The 19,517-nt window shown below is 46.3% G+C and overlaps 1 protein-coding gene across 1 annotated transcript in view; it reads left to right on the top strand.

Annotated features, from left to right (window-relative positions):
• The window catches only part of Tulp3 (TUB like protein 3), a 30,006-nt gene that overhangs the window by 3,168 nt on the left and 7,321 nt on the right, over window positions 1-19,517 (top strand). Inside the window, exons 2-4 of the mRNA XM_051155661.1 lie at window positions 12,862-12,913; window positions 17,175-17,334; window positions 17,856-18,032. Coding sequence (XP_051011618.1) covers window positions 12,862-12,913; window positions 17,175-17,334; window positions 17,856-18,032 — 389 coding nt within the window. The remainder of the gene's footprint in view (window positions 1-12,861; window positions 12,914-17,174; window positions 17,335-17,855; window positions 18,033-19,517) is intronic.

Here is a 19,517-nt window from a genome sequence, read left to right as displayed (position 1 = left end):
CAAAAATACAAAATAAATAAATTCAGGGGCTGATGAGGTGGCTTAGTAGGTAAAGGTACTTTCTGATGACCTGGATTTGGTCCCCAGACTCCTATAATCTGTCCTCTGACCTTCATGTGTGTAGTGCCCACCCACGTGTGCACTCATACCAAATAAGTGTGAATAACCAAACTACATAAAGTCTTACCTATCCTGGCTTATAGTGATATGTGAGTGGGCTGCAGAGATGTCTCACTGTTTAGGACCTCCGAGAGAGGGGGTGGCGCACAGCTCCCTGTAATTTCATCTCCAGGATAATTCCAGGCCATATTCTAGTTTCTTTAGTTATCTACAGACACACACACACACACACACACACACACACACACACACACACATACACACACACACACATACACACACACACAGAGAATGTTTTTTGGGTTTGTTTTTGTTTTTGTTTTTTGGGTTTTCGAGACAGGGTCTCTCTGTGTTCGCCTTGGCTGTCCTGGACTCGCTTTGTAGACCAGGCTGGCCTCGAACTCACAGCGATCTGCCTGCCTCTGCCTCCCGAGTGCTGGGATTAAAGGCGTGCGCCACCACGCCCGGCCCCACACAGAATCTTTAAGAGTTGAGGGGGGAGAAGATAGATAGGACTAAAAATAAAATTCATTTTATACATGTGTGAAATTATAAAAGACTAAAACATAAGAGGAAAAAAATTTTTTGTGTTGTTTTGTTTTTCAAAACAGGTTTTCTCTGTGTAGCCTAAGCTGGGTTTTTGGGTTGTTGGTTGGTGGGGTGTTTTGTTTGTTTTGTTTTTTGTTTTTTGGTTTTTTTTTCCCCAAGACAGGGTTTCTCTGAGTACCAGCACTGTCTGTCCTGGAACTCTCTTTGTAGACCAGGCTAGCCTTGAGCTCACAGTGACCAGCCTGCCTCTGCCTCCCTGTGCGCTGCGATCACAGGCTGCCATACCCGGCCACGCAGATGTTCTGATTCTCTTGTGCATATAAATGCTAACAACAGATACTAGATTACATTTAAATTAATTTTAGAGCAACCTGTTTAAGAAATGAAGCATCTTGACAAACGTACAAGTCAGTATTAATTTTATTCAAAGAAAAGTATTTGCTGAGCCTCAGGGCATTGGACATGCCATGTGCCAGCTCCCCTGGGCGCTGAACTCTACCCAAGCCCAGGAATGCGTATTTGGTATTATCGGGCAGAAATTTGTACTTTCCTCTTTACCTCTGAGAGAAAAGGAAAATAAACTACATGCCCAAGAAAGTATAACCCAAGAAACACAAGGAGGGCTGAGTTTCAGCCCGGAGCACTGTTTGTAAGCCCTGAGGGAAGGCCACATTCTTTAACTTCCGGGTCACATCCTATGTAGCTAGTAGTGATTCTGAAGACTGTAGAGTGGTGCGCAGCTGTGATCACAGCACTCGTGGTGGAAACAGGACGATCAGGAGTTCAAGGCCATTATGGGCTACTGACAAGATCCCTCAATAAAGCTAAGGTGCCTCTCTGTTTGGCTCATTCAATTAAATGTTTTGGATTTTCTTTTTAAATCTCATGTATGGGATATGTCAGGTCAAGAAGGAATCACTCTACATGAGAGTTCTCTGCTGTGTCTTGAAGTTGTGTGAAGGCTTAAGTCGGTTTTCAACTGCCCCAAGCAATGTTTGCTTTCCTGTTATATGTTATATGTTCCTGTTATACATTTGCTGAGTGGGCCTCTTAGGAGATGGATTTTTGCCGGGGGGGGGGGGTGTGCAGGGTGTGGAATATGGTGGTAGCGCACACCTTTAATCCCAGTACTAGGGAGGCAGAGGCAGGTGGATCTCTGTGAGTTCAAACCTGGCCTGGACTACAGAGCGAGTTCCAGGACAGCCAAAGCTACACAGAGAAACCCTGTCTCGAAAAACAAAAAAACAAAAAAACAAAAAAAAAAAAAAACAAAAGAAAAGAAAGAAAAGAAACCTTGATGGATGTGACAATGCTTGCCTATAACCCTACCCTTGGGTGGTAGAAGTAGGAAGGTCAGAAGTTCAAGGCCAGCCATGGTTGCATAGTAAGTTCAAGGCTAGCCTAAGCTCTCAACACAGAAAAGGGGAAAATACATTCTGAAGCTGGGCAGTGGTGGTGCACACCTTTAATCTCAGCAATGAGGCAGATCTCTGTGGGTTCAAGGCCAGCATGGTCTACAAAGTGAGTTCAGGACAGCCAGGGTTATTACACAGAGAAACCCTGTCTTGGAAAAAAAGAAAAGAAAAAACAAACCCATTTTTATTGATAGTTGCTGAGTTCAAGAGTTCTGGCTAGCAAATATAATTTTATATAAAAATTAACTTTATGTGAAATGGGAAGAGTAGCACGTTGGAGGGACTAAGGTTCATCAACATTCAGCTTTCAAGTGTCATTTAATCAAAGATGCCAAGTTATTTAGCAATACACCACTTTTAGATTTAATAGCATGTTTAAAAACCCACCCTTACAGCAATAAGGGACTCCTAATCTCACCCTGACTAACTAGGGGCAGCAGAAGTTTCTTACTTGGTAGATGCTGTGGTGTGGCTGAAAGGCCACACTTACCCTTTAACTAGCAGGAGACAGAACAGGGGAAACTAGAGCCCAGAGAGGAAGCTGGTGTTCTGTCAGTGGGCGGATCGCTGTGAATTCGAGGCCAGCCTGGTCTACAAGGTGAGTCCAGGACAGCCAAGGCTACACAGAGAAACCTTGTCTCGAAAAACAAACAAACAAACAAATAATCAGAAGATTCTTGCTGTCTCAGATTTCAAAAATTCTTGATAAACTTCTACATTATTACTCTGATTTCTTTGATCTAAGAAATACATGACTTACACATTTATGTAAATAGTCTGTTCTGCACACCAGGCAGCATTTAGGAAGGCTTCTTGAGTTTGTTTTGAACTCTGCTTGTCTTTCAAATGTTCCAAGTGTCTCTAATTGCCGTGCAGGTCAGCAGAGGGCTCGGCAGAGCTTTGTTTTGGAAGTTGATCTATCGTAGTGAAAACAAGAATTCCCAGAGAAGTGTGGAGTGTTTTCTCCTGACGCCACAGCTGTAGCATAGACACAGTGTAAAGATGCGTCTGTGGGCTGGGAGGAGGCCTGGGCATCCACACGCCTGTGCTGACACCAGCCGTGCCTACTCTTTCAGCAGAGCCCTACTCAAAATCCTTTAAAAATATTTGTCTAGGGGCCTGGAGAGATGGGGCAGCAGTTAAAAGCACTGACCGCTCTTCCAGAGGACCTGGGTTCAGATCCCCAGCAGCCACGTGGCAGCTCACAACTGTTAGTAACGCCAAGATCTGACACCCAAATTATTTAAAAAATAAAGAGAAATATTAATTTATTTTTATTCTATGTGTATGAATTTTTGTAAACATGTAAGAATGTTTCCCATGTGAGTAGTGTCTGTAGAAGTCACAAGAGGGCACTAGGATCCCCTAAAACTGGAATTACAGAGGGCTGTGAGCCACCATGTGGTTGTTGGGTACATGTGGCCTCTGTAAAAACAAGCAGCGAAGTGCTCTCAACCACCAAGTCATCTTTCCACTCCCTCAGAGCCCTTTTTGAGCATATCCTGGAGCTCATGTCATTAATGACAGTAAGGGCATGAGTTTCAGATTTCTAGCTTACACAACAACATTGCCAATATTTTTTTCATGTAAAAAAAAAAAAACAAACAACTGTTTTCGCAACAAGGTCTTGCTATATAGTCCAGGCTAGCTTTGAACTCTTCGACGTTCTCCCGCCTCAGCCTTCCAAGGCCTGATTTCACAGGCATGCAGAGCAGTGGTGGACTTGTTAATACATCATCTATGTGAGAGACTTCGAGAATGTATAGAGAGAGCAAGTCAGTTAGTGGTTGACATTTTTAAAGATGTGTTTATTTTCGAATTTCTGGGATTAGGTGCCGCCACGGGGACACTGAAAACTGTTGTCTGACCACCAGCGTACACAGTGGCATGCATGCCCAAATGTACATACAAAGAAAATGTGGTACAAGTCAAAAAGTAAAATCAGTATTATAGCCGAGCGTGGTGGTGCACGCCTTTAATCCCAGCACTTGGGAGGCAGAGGCAGGTGGATCGCTGTGAGTTCGAGGCCAGCCTGGTCTACAAAGTGAGTCTAGGACAGCCAGGACTACACAGAGAACCCTGTCTCAAAAACAAACAAACAACAAACAAAATCAGTATTATGCTGTGTGTTTAGGGTCCTGGCAAGGACCATGGGAAAAGAAAGCCTAATGTCCCTGCACTTTGAGGGACAGCTGACTGTTGAAGAGACCGGCTAGAAGGCAGGTACATGTTTAAAGCCATTACTTTTGTCTTTGCTATATATTTTACGCATGAATTTAGTTGCTGGGTTTTTTTCTTCAGTAAGTAAATGGTTCAGGGGCTGGAGAGATGGCTCAAAAGTTAAGAGCACTGTCTGCTCTTTCAAAGGTCATGAGTTCAGTTCCCAGCAACCACATGATGGCTCACAATCATCTACAATGAGATCTGGTGCCCTCTTCTGGCCTGCAGGTGTTACATGCAGGCAGAACACTGTATACATAACGTAAATAAATAATCTTAAAAGAAAAGAAAAGAAAACAGTTCAGGAGGAAGCATGTGTTTAGTCTCAGCACGGAGGCTGCTAGAAGCAGGCAGGGTTATTAATACTGGCCTGCTGGTGGTGGTTTCTGTTTGTGTGTCTGTGCCAACTCCAGGAGAACTGTACAGGGAGCCCTGCTGCAGTTGCTGCCTCTTTGTAGCCTTCTTTGTTCAGCTACAGGATTCTGTGGAGACCTGACAGGCCTTTCCTAGTTGACATTTTGTTTTCTAACTTCCTTTAAGCAAGGTGTGACATTCAGAATGTTGCTGAAAGAAGTACAGAAGAGAGGGAGTTGCTGGGCAGGCAGGGGTGGCGCACACCTGTAATCCCAGCACTCGGGAGGCGGAGGCAGGCGGATCCCTGTGAGTTCGAGGCCAGCCTGGTCTACGAAGCGAGTCCAGGACAGCCAGGGCTATTACACAGAGAAACTCTGTCTTGGAAAAAACAAGAAGAAGAAGAGGAGGAGGAGGAGGAGGGAGTCCCTAAGCAACAAAGACTAGGGTTGTGCTGTAAAGGGATCTCTCCATGTTGGCTATATCACCTTGTCTTCCCATTGCTGTTTCTGCCTCTTCTTGGGTCTTTCCTGGCCTCTTGGTTTCATATAGATTCCTTTCTCACCCATCATTTGCTTTTGTTTTGAGTTTTGTTGGTTGGGGTTTTTATTTTGTATTGGTGGGACAATGTCTCATTTATCCCAGGCTAACCAGAATGACCTTGAATGCCTGATCTTTTTGCCTCCACCTCCAGAGTCCTAGGATCACAAGCAAGGCTATCACACATGGCCTTGGGAGAAACTTTTTTTTTTTTTTAAATCAGAGGTGCAGCCTGACAAGGGTCCGTGTTCCCGAAACCTCTCACTTCCCCTTCACACCAAGTAGCCGGTTGCCAGGATTATGAAGTCAAGCTCCCACCAGTGGGATGAGACAGTCTCTGTACCTGTGTCAGGCATGAGAGACAGTGGCCATCTTGACCAGATGTGCTTGCTAGCTGGTTGCTGGCACACACACCTTTTTAACAAAAAGAAAATTGTCTTTCCAGGTTGCTTTTGGTTTGGTGTGTGTTCCTCTGTGCAACACCACAGTGTGCTCCTTAATGGCCTCATCTATGTGTCTTGTCAGTTCACCCATAGTCGAGTTTACAGATGCTGGTTATAAGGAAAGTAGCTGTATGTTGTTTAATTATTGTTTAAACACGTCATGTAGTGTCTCACATGGCATATGCCAGAATTCCTTGGCAACGGAAGTAAGTACAGGAGGTCACCTCATAATAGAATATGAATCAGTTATTGGAAATACACAAAGTGCTGGTACAACTTAAAAGCATATGGAACCTGAATTATTACCTGGGCTGTGATAGCGCACGCATTTAATCCCAGCAGTTGGGAGGCAGAGGCAGGCGGATCTCTATGAGTTCGAGGCCAGCCTGGTCTACAGATGGAGTTCCAGGACAGCCAGAGGTATACAGAGAAACCCTGTCTTAAAACAAAACAACAAAAGAGTTTCTTATCAGAGTTATTAATGCCATGGGCAGACAGAAAGACAACAGTCAGGCAGGGCCTCTGAGAAGGAGACTGAGCCAGGATCCCATCTTCCAGGCTGCAGAGGAGCCTGCCCTCAGGCTCTCTCTCGTTCCCCAGCAGGCAGCAGGAACTGTCCAGTCTGCTGGCACGAGGTGCTCACTTGGGGAAGTAAGAAACCGAGTATCTCGAAATCTGTTTGCTTAGAGATTCAGGTAGTGGTCTTCGGAGGATGCCTGACAGCTCTGTCTGACTAGGGAGGGGGGATAAGTCCTGCAGGTATTCTGTCCTGAGAAACAGCCTGGTCCGGATTCTGAAGGGCTGGAGAGATAGTTCAGTGAATAAGAGTGCTTGCTATGCAAGCATGGGGACTGAGTTCAAATCCCCTGGCACCCGTGTGAGAGTCCGGGAGTGTTCATGCACATGCCTATATCTCTGGTGCCATATGGAAAGGAAACAGGAGGATTACTGGGGATGGCTGACTGCCAGCGTAGTTGCATAGTTCAGTTGGAGACCCTGTCTCAGGTCAGGTCTCTCTCTGTCTCTGCCTCTTTCTCTCTCACACACACAGAGCTGTATCTTCTTCCCTTAAAGTATTCATTTTCTTCAGACTTCCACTCATTGCTCATCTTACTGCTGGTATGCATTGGTATCAGTTATTAACAGGTGGCTTAGTGTTCTTGGTTACTGCTGAAGTGTAAAAGAACAAACAGTCAGTCAGCCTTTAATCCCAGCACTTGGGAGCAGAGGCAGGTAGAGTGATGTGAGTACGAGGCCAGCCTGGTAAGGCCAGCCTGGTCTACAAAGTGACTCCAGGACAGCCAAGACTATACAGAGAAACCCTGTCTCAAAAATAAAATAAAATAAAAATAAAAAAAATAAAAAACAGAAAGAAAGAAGAAAAGAAAAGAAAAGTACTAGTTGAGAGCACAGAGTATAGCCCCACTTCAATGTGTCTCAGTGTCCTCGGAGAGAGCCCGGACTAAACTGGATCCTGAAGATCCGATATCAAAATCACAGACGAGGGAGTCTGATTGCTTAGCTCGGGTCGAGTGTCTTCCGGATGTGTTGGGTGATGGTCATGGATACAGAGCAACCAAATCCTTTTCCCAAGATAGGCCTGCAGCATAGCAGTATACCTGAGGCTGGCCTTGCACGGAAATGCCTAGACTGCTGCCTACTGTCCTGGGGCGCAGGCTTGTGCTGTCTGTCACATCTGCCACACCCATTCTCATGCTGCTTTTGCCTCCTTTTTTTTTTTTTTTTTTTTTTTCTGAGACAGTATCTCTATATAGTTCTGTCTGTCCTGGAACTTGCCATATAGGTTAGGCTGGCCTCTAACTTACAGAGATCCTCCTGCCTCTGCGTGCGCCCTTCCCACAATAGATAGAGAAATGTGATAAGAGTAATTTTAAGCAGTTATCCAGTTCATTAAAGCTACTATCTTGGGGCAAACTTTTTCTTTTGTTTCCCATAGCATCTTACCAATACTTCCTTGTCGCATACCAAGTCATTTTCCTCTCATAACCTTTGTGACTGTCACTTTACCCTGGTATATTTCTTGCGTTTGGTAGCCAAGGCAAGCCACTCCTTCTCCCTTGCTCCCTCAGTGTAATGTCTGAGGCTGATAAGCAGCATTTGAGCTGTTCAGGAACCAGTAAAGGAAGTATTTGCTCAAGTCACTCCTAAGAAAGCCATGGGAGTCTCGCTGCCTTCCCTGTTCGCTAGGCTTGCCCTGCTCCTTTATACTGCAGCGTGGTTTTGCACCTCTCCCCAGGACCTCAGGGGCTTGCTGAACTTCCACATCCTTGGCAAATGCAGCATCCTTTCTGGTGGAGCAGAGTGAACTAGTGATTGGTCAGCTGCAGTGGGCTCCAGAGAACTTGCTGATAATGTTTAGTGTGGCCTGTAGGTGGCAGTTGTTCAGGGTCTAGCAGTTAGGCAGGCCTCCTGTCAGGGAGCGCTCGCTGCACAGCAGCAGTCGAAGCAAGAGAGGTCTCCCAGTGAGTGAGCTGGCTCTGATCTTGGGCAAAATGTCTTCACAGTTCACCTTCTCTCAGCTCCTTGGAAACACTCTGCATGTAATTGGGTGCATTATTTAAGGACAAACTGGCCATGGGGGCACACTCCTTTAATCCTAGCACCAGGGAGGCAAAAGCAGACAGATCTCTGAGTTTGGGCCTGTCCTGGTCTATGTAGCAGGTCCCAGGCCAGGGCTACATAGTGAGACCATCTTAGACAGTACAGTTTGTTGTTACAAACAAGCAAACAAAAATAGTCAAGGGCAGAGGAATTAATAAATTACTCAGCCTATAGTTAGGAAAGAAACGTTTATCAAAATGTCTTGTTTTGTAACTCTTACTGTTTTATTTTGGGGAAAAAAGTGACTTTTTCATATACACCTTTCCCCAACTCACTAACCCACACCCACTGGGTGTAATTTTGTCTTGCCTAATAAACTGTTTCTATTATTATTACTTAAAAGGAAAAAAGAGTGCTGGAGAGATGGCTCAGAGGTTAAGAGCACTCACTGGCTGCTCTTCAGAGGTGTGAGTTCAATTCCCATAACCACATGGTGGCTCGTGACCATCATAATGAGATCTGGCGCCCTCTTCTGGCCTCCTTGAGAACTGGGCATATACATGGTAAATAAAGATTTTTTTTTTTTTTAGTTTTCGAGACAGGGTTTCTCTGTTTAGCCTTGGCTGTCCTGGACTCGCTTTGTAGACCAGGCTGGCCTTGAACTCAAAGCGATCCGCCTGCCTCTGCCTCCCGAGTGCTGGGATTAAAGGCGTGCACCACCACGCCCGGCACAAAGATTTTAAAAATCTTTTAAATTAAACTCTCAGTTTAACTTATTGTTTCCCTTCTTGTTAACATTTTATGCAGTTATTAAAACCAGATTAATAGAGGTTCAATACCATTCATAGCCTACCGGCCACTGCTATCCCCCTTAATACAGTTCCTCTTGTTGTGGTGACCCCAACCATGAATTTATTTTCATTGCTACTTCATAACTGTAATTTTGCTATTGTTATGAATCATAATATAAATATCTGAGATGCAAGATATCTGATATTTAACCCCTGTGAAATGGTCATTTGACCCCCAAGAGTGTCTTGACCCACAGATTCAGAACCCCTGCTGTAGACTGTTCCTGAGTATGTGTTTGTCTGGCTGTCTTGTGATTAAGAGATCAAGGTACAAATGTCTTTTGGCAATTGTACCACAGAGGCGCTATGTTCTTCTCAACCTGCTAAGAACACAATGCTTCAGCCAGGCGTGGTGACGCACACCTTTACTCCCAGCACTCGGAAGGCTCTGAGTTTGAAGCCAGCCTAATCTACAAAGTGAGTCCAGGCCAGCCAAGGCTACACAGAGAAACTCTGTCTTAAAAAACAAACAAAAGTGAAGAAGGAGGAGGAGAAGGAGGAGGAGGCAACGTTTCAATGTCACTGGAGGACTTAATTGGCTTAGTTGTGTAGACAGGCTCCGTTGTGTACTCTAGGCTAGTCTCAAACAGGAAGAGTCTTGGGAAGCATGCTACCCAGCTTGGCGATCTCCATTGTAGGAAGCTTTCTCTACTTTCCCGTCTCCTGTCTATGATCACCTTCTAGAAAGTCCTGTGGTGTGACCATTTGTGTCCCATACCCTTCCTCCAAAATTAATCAAATCAGCAAAGGTCTGGTCTTAGGACATGGGGCTTTGGGGAAGTGATGGGTCACAAGGCAGAGTTGCCAGGAGGATGGAGCTAGCAAAAGAACAAAAGAAAACAAACTGTTGTGTCCATACGGTAGAATCTCGAAGCTGTGGGGGTGGGGGGGGCCAGAGGGTGGCTTTACCGTTAAGAGCACACTTCATTTCTGCCAAATGAGAATTTCAGTTTACTTCTGTCTTTATTTTTGGAGTGCTAGGGATCGAACCTGGGGCCTTGTGCATATTAGGCAAGTACTCTGCCCCTGAGCCAGGTCCACAGCCTGTGGTTTGACTTAGAACTCCTGTAGCTCTCCGATGTGTAGGTGTTAACTAGACGCTACAGGCCTGTGGAGTCTATTTGCTGTTCTTCTGTTCAGTCAGAATGCTTCCGTGATACCCTGCTGTTTAGATCTCCTGCTCTGCTTGCCCAGGCTTGCTGGGAGGAATTGAGTGGTGTCTGGGCGCAGCCTTGAAGACACACCCAGCACGCTACTAGAGGCCCTGAAAGGAATGCTCACGCTTCACTGCCCCTCAGAATGTATCATTTGTTGAGGTGTCAGCACTGGAGGTGTGGCGAGGAGAGGGGACAATCTTCTTATCTGTGCCAGAAGGCATCACAATTTTGGTTTAATGTCAAGGGCAAAAGAGTGAGTGCATTGAGCAAAGCCATGTTTGCAGCAGCAGTTGGAAGCTAAGGTTTAGTCACAGTCTTTTCTCCAGCTCACAACTTTGCAGATCGACGCTAATCCCCCTGGGTACCGACTCTGCTTACCCTGTGTTAATGCAGCTAAGGTTTGAACATGTGAGTGAGGATGGAAATAGGACCAGCTCAGGAAGCCAGGCATGGTTGTGCATGCCTGTAATCCCAGGGAATCTCAGGGAAGCAGAGGCAGGTGGGTTTCTCTGAGTTCGAGGCCAGTCTCGTCTACAGAGCAAGTCCAGGATAGCCAGGGCTACACAGAGAAACCCTGTCTTGAAAAAGAGAAGGAGGGGGCTGGAGAGATGGCTCAGAGGTTAAGGGCACTGACTGTTCTTCCAGAGGTCCTGAGTTCAATTCCCAGCTACCACATGGTGGCTCACAACCATCTATAATGTGATCTGATGCCCTCTTCTGGCCTGCAGGTGTATATGCAGGCAGAACTGTATAAATAATAATGAATAAATAAATCTTAAAAAAAAAAAAAGAGAGAGAGAGAGAAAGAAAGAGAGTATCGCAGAAGAAATGCAGGGACCCTTCAGGGGAGGCCAGAAGTGGGCTGTAGCTGGGAGAAGGGCCTGGTATTGTAAGTGCTTCCATAGTTTTCTTGCTTATTCCATTGTTTAGTTTGTTCTGCAGTGCTAAGATTGAACCCACAGCCTTATGTATGAAGCCTTCTACCACTTATACACACATAGCCAGTTTTGTTTTGTTGTTGGTTTGGGTTTTGGGTTGTTTTGTTTTGTTTTGTTTAGACAGGGTTTCTCTGTGTAGCCTTGGCTGTCCTGAACTCAATCTGTAGATCAGGCTGCCCTTGAGCTCACAGAGGTCCACATGCCTCTGCCTCCCGAGTGCTAGGATCACAGGTGTGCATCTCCACGCCAGGGTGCCAGTTTTGTTTGAGACAGGGTCTTAGTATGTAGTCCTGGATGACCTGGATCCCACTCTGTAGATCAGGCTGGCCTCAAACTCACAGAGATCTGCCTGCCTCTGCCTCCCCAGTGTGGGATTATAGCTGTAAGCCACTGCCTGGCCAACTGTTTTTGTTTTTGTTTTCCTAACAAGAAGTCTATCCCAGAGTTGGGACTGTGACTCAGTGGTAGGTTACTTGCTTATCCTGCCCAAGGCCCTGGGTTCAATTCCTATCATTACCAAAAACACTAGATTTTAACACTAAATGTAAAAGTTTAATGGTAAAAGCACTTGTTGCTGCTGAGCCGGGTGTGGTGGTGCACGCATTTAATCCCAGCGCTTGGGAGGCAGAGGCAGGCGGATCACTGTGAGTTTGAGTCCAGCCTGATCTACAGAGTGAGTCTGGGACAGCCAAGGCCACACAGGGGCCTTGTCTTAAACTGGCCCCCTCTCCGCCACCAAAAAAAAGCACCTGCTGTTCTTCCAAAGGACCTGAGTTCAGTTCCCAGCCCCCACATGGTGGTTCACAACCCCCTGTAACTCCAGCTCCAGGGCTCCTGCGCCTTCTTCTGGCTCCCAGTGCTGCATATTCCTTAGCACTTCTCTGCAGAACAAATGTTACTAATGCCAGACCTTGTTGATTTTGAGATACTAAGAGGCCCCAAACTGTCCTCAAACTCGGGGCAGAATTCCTAGCTTCTCGCCCCCAGTACTGGGATAGCAAGTGTGAACTGCCATGTGAGGCCAGAGAGAAGAGTAAGATCTGCCCAGATCTTAGGGAAGTCAGACAAGGCTAGCTGTGACATCCAGTCCCTGTTTGTCTCTCATAGAAGAGGCTCAAAAGAAGAAACAAAGAAAATAATCTGACTTTTAGGTTCAATTTAGACTCTGGCTGTTAAACTTGGGCACAACTCTCTAAGCCTCTGTTTCTTCATGTTTAATATGAAACCAGGGCCTGATATTTAGGGTTGCTTTAAGTAACCAACAAAACAAGAGGCACACACAACACTTACACCACGTTGTTTTCAAACATGGTGAATATTTGACACACAGTTTAAAACAAAAAGAGCTGGTATGGCTTAGTGCACAGGTTTAGCAGGTTCAAGGCCCTGGGTACTATCTCTGGCACAAAACAAAGTGGGAGGGAGGGAAGAAAGAAAGCAGAGAAGAAGAAAAAGAAATCTCTCCAGCATAGGTCTGTGTTAGCATCTTTTCCTTAGCCTTTGTGGACTCTGGTTTCTGTGGGTAGTGGTAGGGCCTGTGTGGTAGTGGCAGGCCCTTTTGTAAGTGAGGCAACACTTGAAAATGGACACTTTAAGGCAGAATCGATTGGTTGTGATTAGCCCACGGGAATGCATGAATGAAACAATGAAATAATTTACAGGCTTTTAGAGTGATTTTTGTCAATGTGTTTTTCTTTTTGTCATTTTTGAAACAGTGCCTTTGAAGATGAGACCCTGAGGCTTCGGCAGCTGAAGTTGGACAATCAGGTGAGCAGGGGCCCTGGAGGACTGCACAGAAGGATGAGACAAGCGGGATCGCTCACGGTTACTCATTAAGTAGTATGTGACCTTAGTGGTTGCTGGGAAAGCTCTGGGCTGTGGCAAGACCCGAGTGGTTTGAAGATGGTAGCAATACACTGGCTTTATTAGTAACCGGTGAAGATCTCCAGCCACCCACAAGAATTCGAAGGATGCTGTCAGAGCTACATAGGGAGACCCTATCTCAGAAGCCTGAAGCAATACGGATAGTAAAGAAAGAAGTAAAAGTTACATTGGCCTGTTTCTTGTTGCTGTACAGAATTATTGAGGCTGGGTGCGTGATTTTTAAAAAGAAACTTACTTGGCTCACAGTTTTACAGGCTAAAGTCCAAGTCCGGCAGCCTCGTCTGTTTGGTGTCTGGTGAGGGCCCCTGTCTCAGGTTTCTGTCGCTGGGGTAAACACCAGGACCAGACTCTGCAGGATCTGTTCCTGCTCCCAGCTCCCCGTATGGACACCCTAGGATGACAGACACTTGAGCTGCTGCATGTACCGTTCATGTGGGTTCTGGGGATCTGAGCTTAGATCAGGCTGGCATGGCAAGCTTTTACCCACTGAGGCAGCTCCCTTTCCCATCCCACACCCCACTAAAAGTGTGTGTGTCTTATTAATTTTTACTTTTATCTCTTTGGTGTTCTGAAACAGGGTCTCTCTTTGTAGTCCTGGCTGTCCTGGAAGTCACTATGGAGACCATTCTATCATAGCTGACGATCTTATCCTAATTCCCCAACCTGGAGACGTGTAACAGTCTTTATTACATGTTTTAATAAGGAAAGAAGGGAGGAATGTATGGAGTTATGCATGTGTAGCGCAGTATAATGGCCATGCAACTTTGAACTACACCTGACATGCATTGCTTTCTTGTTTGCTTTTTTTTTTTTTTTTCCGGTTTTTGAGACAGCGTTTCTCTGTGTAGCCTTGGCTGTCCTGTAACTTACTCTGTAGACCAGGCTGGCCTCGAACTCACAGAGATCCATCTGCCTCTGCCTCCCAAGTGCATGTCCCATCGTTGCCTAGATGCTTTTTTTTTTTTTTTTAAAACATTTGTCCAAAACATTTAGCAGCTGGGGTTGGAGAGACAGCTCAGCAGTTAAGAACACTGACTGTACTTCTAGAGGACCCTGGTTCAATTCCCAGCATCCACATGGTAGCTCACAACTGTCTATAACTCCAAGATCTTACACCACACACATACATGCAAGCAAAACATCAGTGCACCTAAAATAAAAATAAATTATTGCTGGGTGGTGGTGGTGGCGCACGCCTTTATCCCAGCACTTGGGATAGCAGAGGCTGGTGGCTCTCTGTGAGTTCGAGGCCAGCCTGGTCTACAAAGCGAGTCTAGGACAGCCAAGGCTACACAGAGAAACCCTGTCTTGAAAAACCAAAAACAAACCAAAATAAATAAATAAATAATTTTAAAAATCTAATAGTCCCAGGGCTGGGGAGATGGCTTAGAGGTTAAGAGCATTGTCTGCTCTTCCAGAGGTCCTGAGTTCAATTCCCAGCATCACATGATGGCTCACAACCATCTAGAATGAGATCTGGAGCCCTCTTCTGGCATGCAGGGGAACAGGCAGGTAAAAACACTGTATACGTAATAAACAAATAAATCTTTAAAAAAAAAAAAAACCAAAAACTATTTAATAGTCCCATAAGGTTATACGGGCTCTTCAGTGACAAGTACAGATGGCACACAAAGCAAAGTGAGTCTAGCCAGGGGACGCATGTGAAGACAATGTCAGCTCTGAGTCTGTGCTAACATAGACCTGGGTAGAAGGCCAGACATGGTGGTGGAATCAGAGTTGCCTTCCCGCTAGCTAACACTCTCCAGAGCTCAGGTGGGAGGGTGGTGACTGCAGAGCAAGAACAGGTGACTGGCAAAGCACTGAGGAGGGCCTTCAAGGATGAGGTGACTCTCCACCATGGAGGTCAGCAAGGACCAGTCCCCATCATAGGTACCAAACAGGAGCATTCCAGAATCTCCCTCAGGACATCAATGGTGACTCCTCTGGTCTTACCTGAGAGTTCCCTGAAGCCTTAGAAATCACCAGAGGTTAGTGAAGCTGCCAGTGCATACCTGTAGCCCCAACACTGAGGAGGAAGAGATAAGGTGATGACAGGTTCGAAGCAGCCTCAGCTACACAGCAAGGCCCTGTCTCTAACAAAGAAATGGTGTAGCGCTTGCCCTCTGTAGGCTTGAGTCACCCCTGATTTCTGCAGACTGAGTACAGTACAGATGGGATGCTGAGCCACTTCAGTTCCCACCAGTGTAGGAAGCTTGTGGTCTTCAGCACTTACTGTTGGCTCCTAGCATCTCAGTGGGTGTGAAATGGCAGCTCGGTTTTCATCTCCGTAGTGACTAACCAGTGTTAAGATGGTCCAACTTAAAACAACAACAACAAAACAACAACCACAAAAACCCAGGGTCTCGCTGTGTAGCCTGACTGTCTAGAATTCCAGTTCCAGGAGATCCGACTCCCTTTTCTGAACTCTCTGGGCACCAGGCATGCACTGGGGCACATACATATATGCAGGCAAGACATAAATGCACAAAATAACTATAATTTCAAAAATAGTATATGTGTGTATGTAGGGCTGGAGAGATGTCTCAGTAGCTAAGAGTACTGGCTGCCCTTTCAGAGGACCTGGTTCAATTTCCAGTACCTACATGACAACTCACAATTGTCTATAACTGGGCTGGAGATGGCTCAGTGGTTAAGAGCACTGGCTGCTCATCCCGAGGTCCTGAGTTCAATTCCCAGCAACCACATGGTGGCTCACAACCATCTGTAATGGGATCTGATGCTCCCTTCTGTCATGTGGTCATACAAAGAAATTGAGTGCTTATATACACAAACACACAAATAAGTAAGTCTTTAAAAAAAACCAAACAAAAGCCGGGCGTGGTGGCGCACGCCTTTAATCCCAGCACTCGGGAGGCAGAGGCAGGCGGATCGCTGTGAGTTCGAGGCCAGCCTGGTCTACAAAGTGAGTCCAGGATGGCCAAGGCTACACAGAGAAACCCTGTCTCGAAAAACCAAAAAAAAAAAAAAAAAAAAAAAAAAAAAACCAAACAAACAATTGTCTATAACTCCTGTTCCAGAAGTTGCAGCACTCTCACATGGACATACATTGTAGGCAAAATACCAATGAATATAAAATATGAATAAATAAATAGCATATATGACAGTGCTTTCCTTTCTATTTTACTCTGGGACTTTTTCCTCATATCCCTTCATACTTTTTGTGTTTGTTTGTTTGTTTTTGTTTTTTGCCTTACTTTCCCGGCTGTTGTTGTTGTTGTTTTTCGAGACAGGGTTTCTCTGTGTAGCCTTGACTGTCCTGGAGTCACTTTGTAGACCAGGCTGGCCTCGAACTCACAGCGATCCACCAGCCTCTGCCTCCCGAGTGCTAGGATTAAAGGCGTGCGCCACCACGCCCGGCTTTCTTTATCTTGCTTTTGGTTTGGTTTGTGGGGACCTAATCTTACCCTGTTACCCAGTCAGGCCATGGACTCCTGTAACGAAGCTTTCCTCATGCTTCAGGCTCCCAGGTAGCACAGCCCCGAGCTCAGGGTTTCCACTCCAGCGTAACCACAGCTTTGCACTTACAGGGTGTGTAGGTCGGTTTTGGCCAACCTAACACAAGCTGGCATCATCTGAGAAGCGAGAACCTCAGTTGAGAAACTGTTCCCGCCAGTTCAGACTGTAGGCAAGCCTGTGGGGGACTTTCTTGATTGAATATTAGTGAGCAAAGATCCAGTCCACAGTGGGTGGTGCCATCCCTGGGATGGTGGGCCTGGGGTTTATAAGAGAAAACTGAGCCAGCCTTGAGGAGCAAGCCAGTAAGCAGCATTCCTCCATGACCTCTACTCTCATTCTTGCCCCCAGTTTCCTGTCCAAACTGCCTGCCAGGAAGGACTGTAAGTGAAAACAAAGCCTTTCCTCCCCAACTTGCTTTTCATCACAGTGTTTATCACCTCAACAGTCAAACACAAAGGGAGTGTTCTGCCTGCCCCCTGGCCATTTATCTTTTATTTACCCAATAGACTCCCGGCCTGTGCCACCACATCCAGCTGGGAGCTGGAGTGTTTCCGTTTCTTGTGAGAAAGAGGAATTCCCAGTAGTATTTAGGAGGATGGTGGGGGCAGGCTAAGCTGCTGTTCTAAGAGAGTAGGCATCGTGTTGTAATACCTCATTTCCTCTCTAGAGGGCACTGCTGGAGAAAAAGCAGAGAAAGAAGCGCCTTGAGCCACTCATGGTACAACCCAACCCAGAAGCCAGGCTGCGAAGGTTAAAGCCGAGAGGTAGTGAGGAGCACATGCCTTTGGTGGACCCTCAGACACCTCGCAGCGATGTCATCCTACATGGTGTGTATTTAGACAGCGCCACCTCTGACTTAGGTACAGTTTTCACAGACTCAAGATAGGGCAGGAGGATGCTGAGATGCCACACAAAGGATAGAATTAGCACCCTTCCTAAGTACCTTCATAACCTTTATAACCACATTCTGGGTCTTGGGGAGAAAAACAAAACATGGACGATGCCTTCAAGTTCAAGGCCATCCTATAACTATTCATTTTGATAAAAATAATAAATAAATGAAATGGCACTCTGCAATAAACGAATGAATTCTCAAAATGAATGAAAACTCTGGCACTGAACCACACCCCCAACCTCTTGGTCTCAGTCCTAGGTTCTGAAGTACAGCTTAAGTAGCCAAGTCTGTTACAAGAATTGGTTCCGGTCCTGGGGGGAAAAATGTGCTTGTAATATTAAGGAAGTAGGAGAGGAGGGGTGGCTGGGCAGCCTTTGATTCTGGCCACATCCCCCAAAGCACCCAGCTCAATTCTGGTTAACTTCCACTCTTTCTCTTCCTTTGGGCTCCTAGGCATCGATGGTCCAGCTGCTTTCCTTAAGCCAGGGGCTCAGGATTTGGAAAGCCAGCCTCAAGTTCTCTCAGTGGGCTCCCCTGTGCCGGAAGAGGGCACTGAAGGGAGCGCAGATGGGGAAAGCCCTGTGGAGACTGCCTCTAAGCAGGACCTGCAGGAGATCCTCCAAAAACACGGTACGAGTTTAAACAGGAAGTCTGCCCCTCTCGGTCCTTGGCTTCTACTCTAAATGGCCTCGGGCTGGCTGGGTGTGGCTTGGGGCTTGCAGTGTGGAGTTACCAAATGGACATCAGCATCTTTGACATCCAAGTGGTGATGTGTGGTTGTTTGTGCTGTTGTCTGGGAAACAGGCAGTGAAATACAGATTAGTGATTCTTATATGGCACTGTGGTACCCCTGGAAATGGCAAGAGTCACAAAGCCAGCCCAGCTGCTTGACACAGTCCCGGCAAAGCTGAGCCGAACGCTGCAGTTGCTGTCCTGTCCTTCTATCTCTCACGTTTGAGTTTTAGTTTCTGTACATTGCATTCTTGGAGGGTTTCAGAATTATGACCCATTCTATGTCTGTTCCTGAGAAAATTATGTCTGAGTCTTTTTAGGAAAATCCTAAAATTGACTTTACTGGCCACTATTTGGAAGTCTTCCTTCTGCCCTGGAGACCATTAAGCACAGATCAGCACACAGCTAGATGAGGCCATTACTCCAGGGATCTTCTTGGGGTATCTGCTCCTGAGCTAACGCAAACAGTATAATTGGTGTGGGGTAAACAGAGACAAATGACAAACTGACTGGTCAGGAGACTAGCTTCCAGATTCAAGGCCTCCCTTTACAATATGCTTAGAGCCTCTGAAAATGTAGGTTAAAGATAGAGTGTCACACAGGGTACACCTCTGGAGAAATAGAATTCAGTAAATAAAATGTTCCTACTTTATGGCATAGACGATCAAACATACAGTAAAAGAAGTTAGGTATTAGCTAGGTGGGGGGGGCACGCCTTTAATCCCAGGACTTATTCACAGGGGTGGGTGCTTAGGTATTAGCTAGGTGGGGGGGGGGGGCACGCCTTTAATCCCAGGACTTATTCACAGGGGTGGGTGCTTCCCCCCCCCCCCCCAGGACTTTCCCATAGCCGCACAGATGGAGCCTTCTCTCTAGCCTCTAGCCTAAGGCTTGTAATTAAGGCAGAGTTGCAGATGGGTGGTAGGGAGAGGCTGGCTGCTCAGGTGAGGGTCTTGGAACCCTCCCCAGCCCTCCGTCGGGGAATGTACACAGTCAGCAAGCCCTCCTCTGATCATCCTTTTGCAAGAGGGTGCAGCCAAACACCCCAAGATGCCAGTACTTGGCTTGAAGGCCAGTCACAGCGCCTCTTTTCAGCAGTTGCTCTCGGCCATTTGGTCCCTCTGCATCAGTTGGTAACCATCAGTTGGTAACCATCAGTTGGTATTGCACAAGGACTCCGTGCATTAGAAAAACAATTTGGTAGGGTGGGAGGGAGAGTGCACAGGGCAAGCCCGGAGAGCTTAGAAGGGGCCAGTTTTGGGTACAGAGATGTAGAGGCATAATGGTGCACACCTTAATTCCCAGCACCTGGCAGAAAGAGGCGGGCAGATAGATCTCTGTGTGTTCGAGGCCAGCCTGGTCTACAGAACTAAATTCCAGGAC

This window comes from Acomys russatus, chromosome 13, assembly GCF_903995435.1.
Source record: "Acomys russatus chromosome 13, mAcoRus1.1, whole genome shotgun sequence".
Classification (NCBI taxonomy): Eukaryota; Metazoa; Chordata; class Mammalia; order Rodentia; family Muridae; genus Acomys; species Acomys russatus.
Note: the sequence above shows the minus strand (reverse complement) of the source record. Positions and strands in the feature narration are given on the sequence as shown.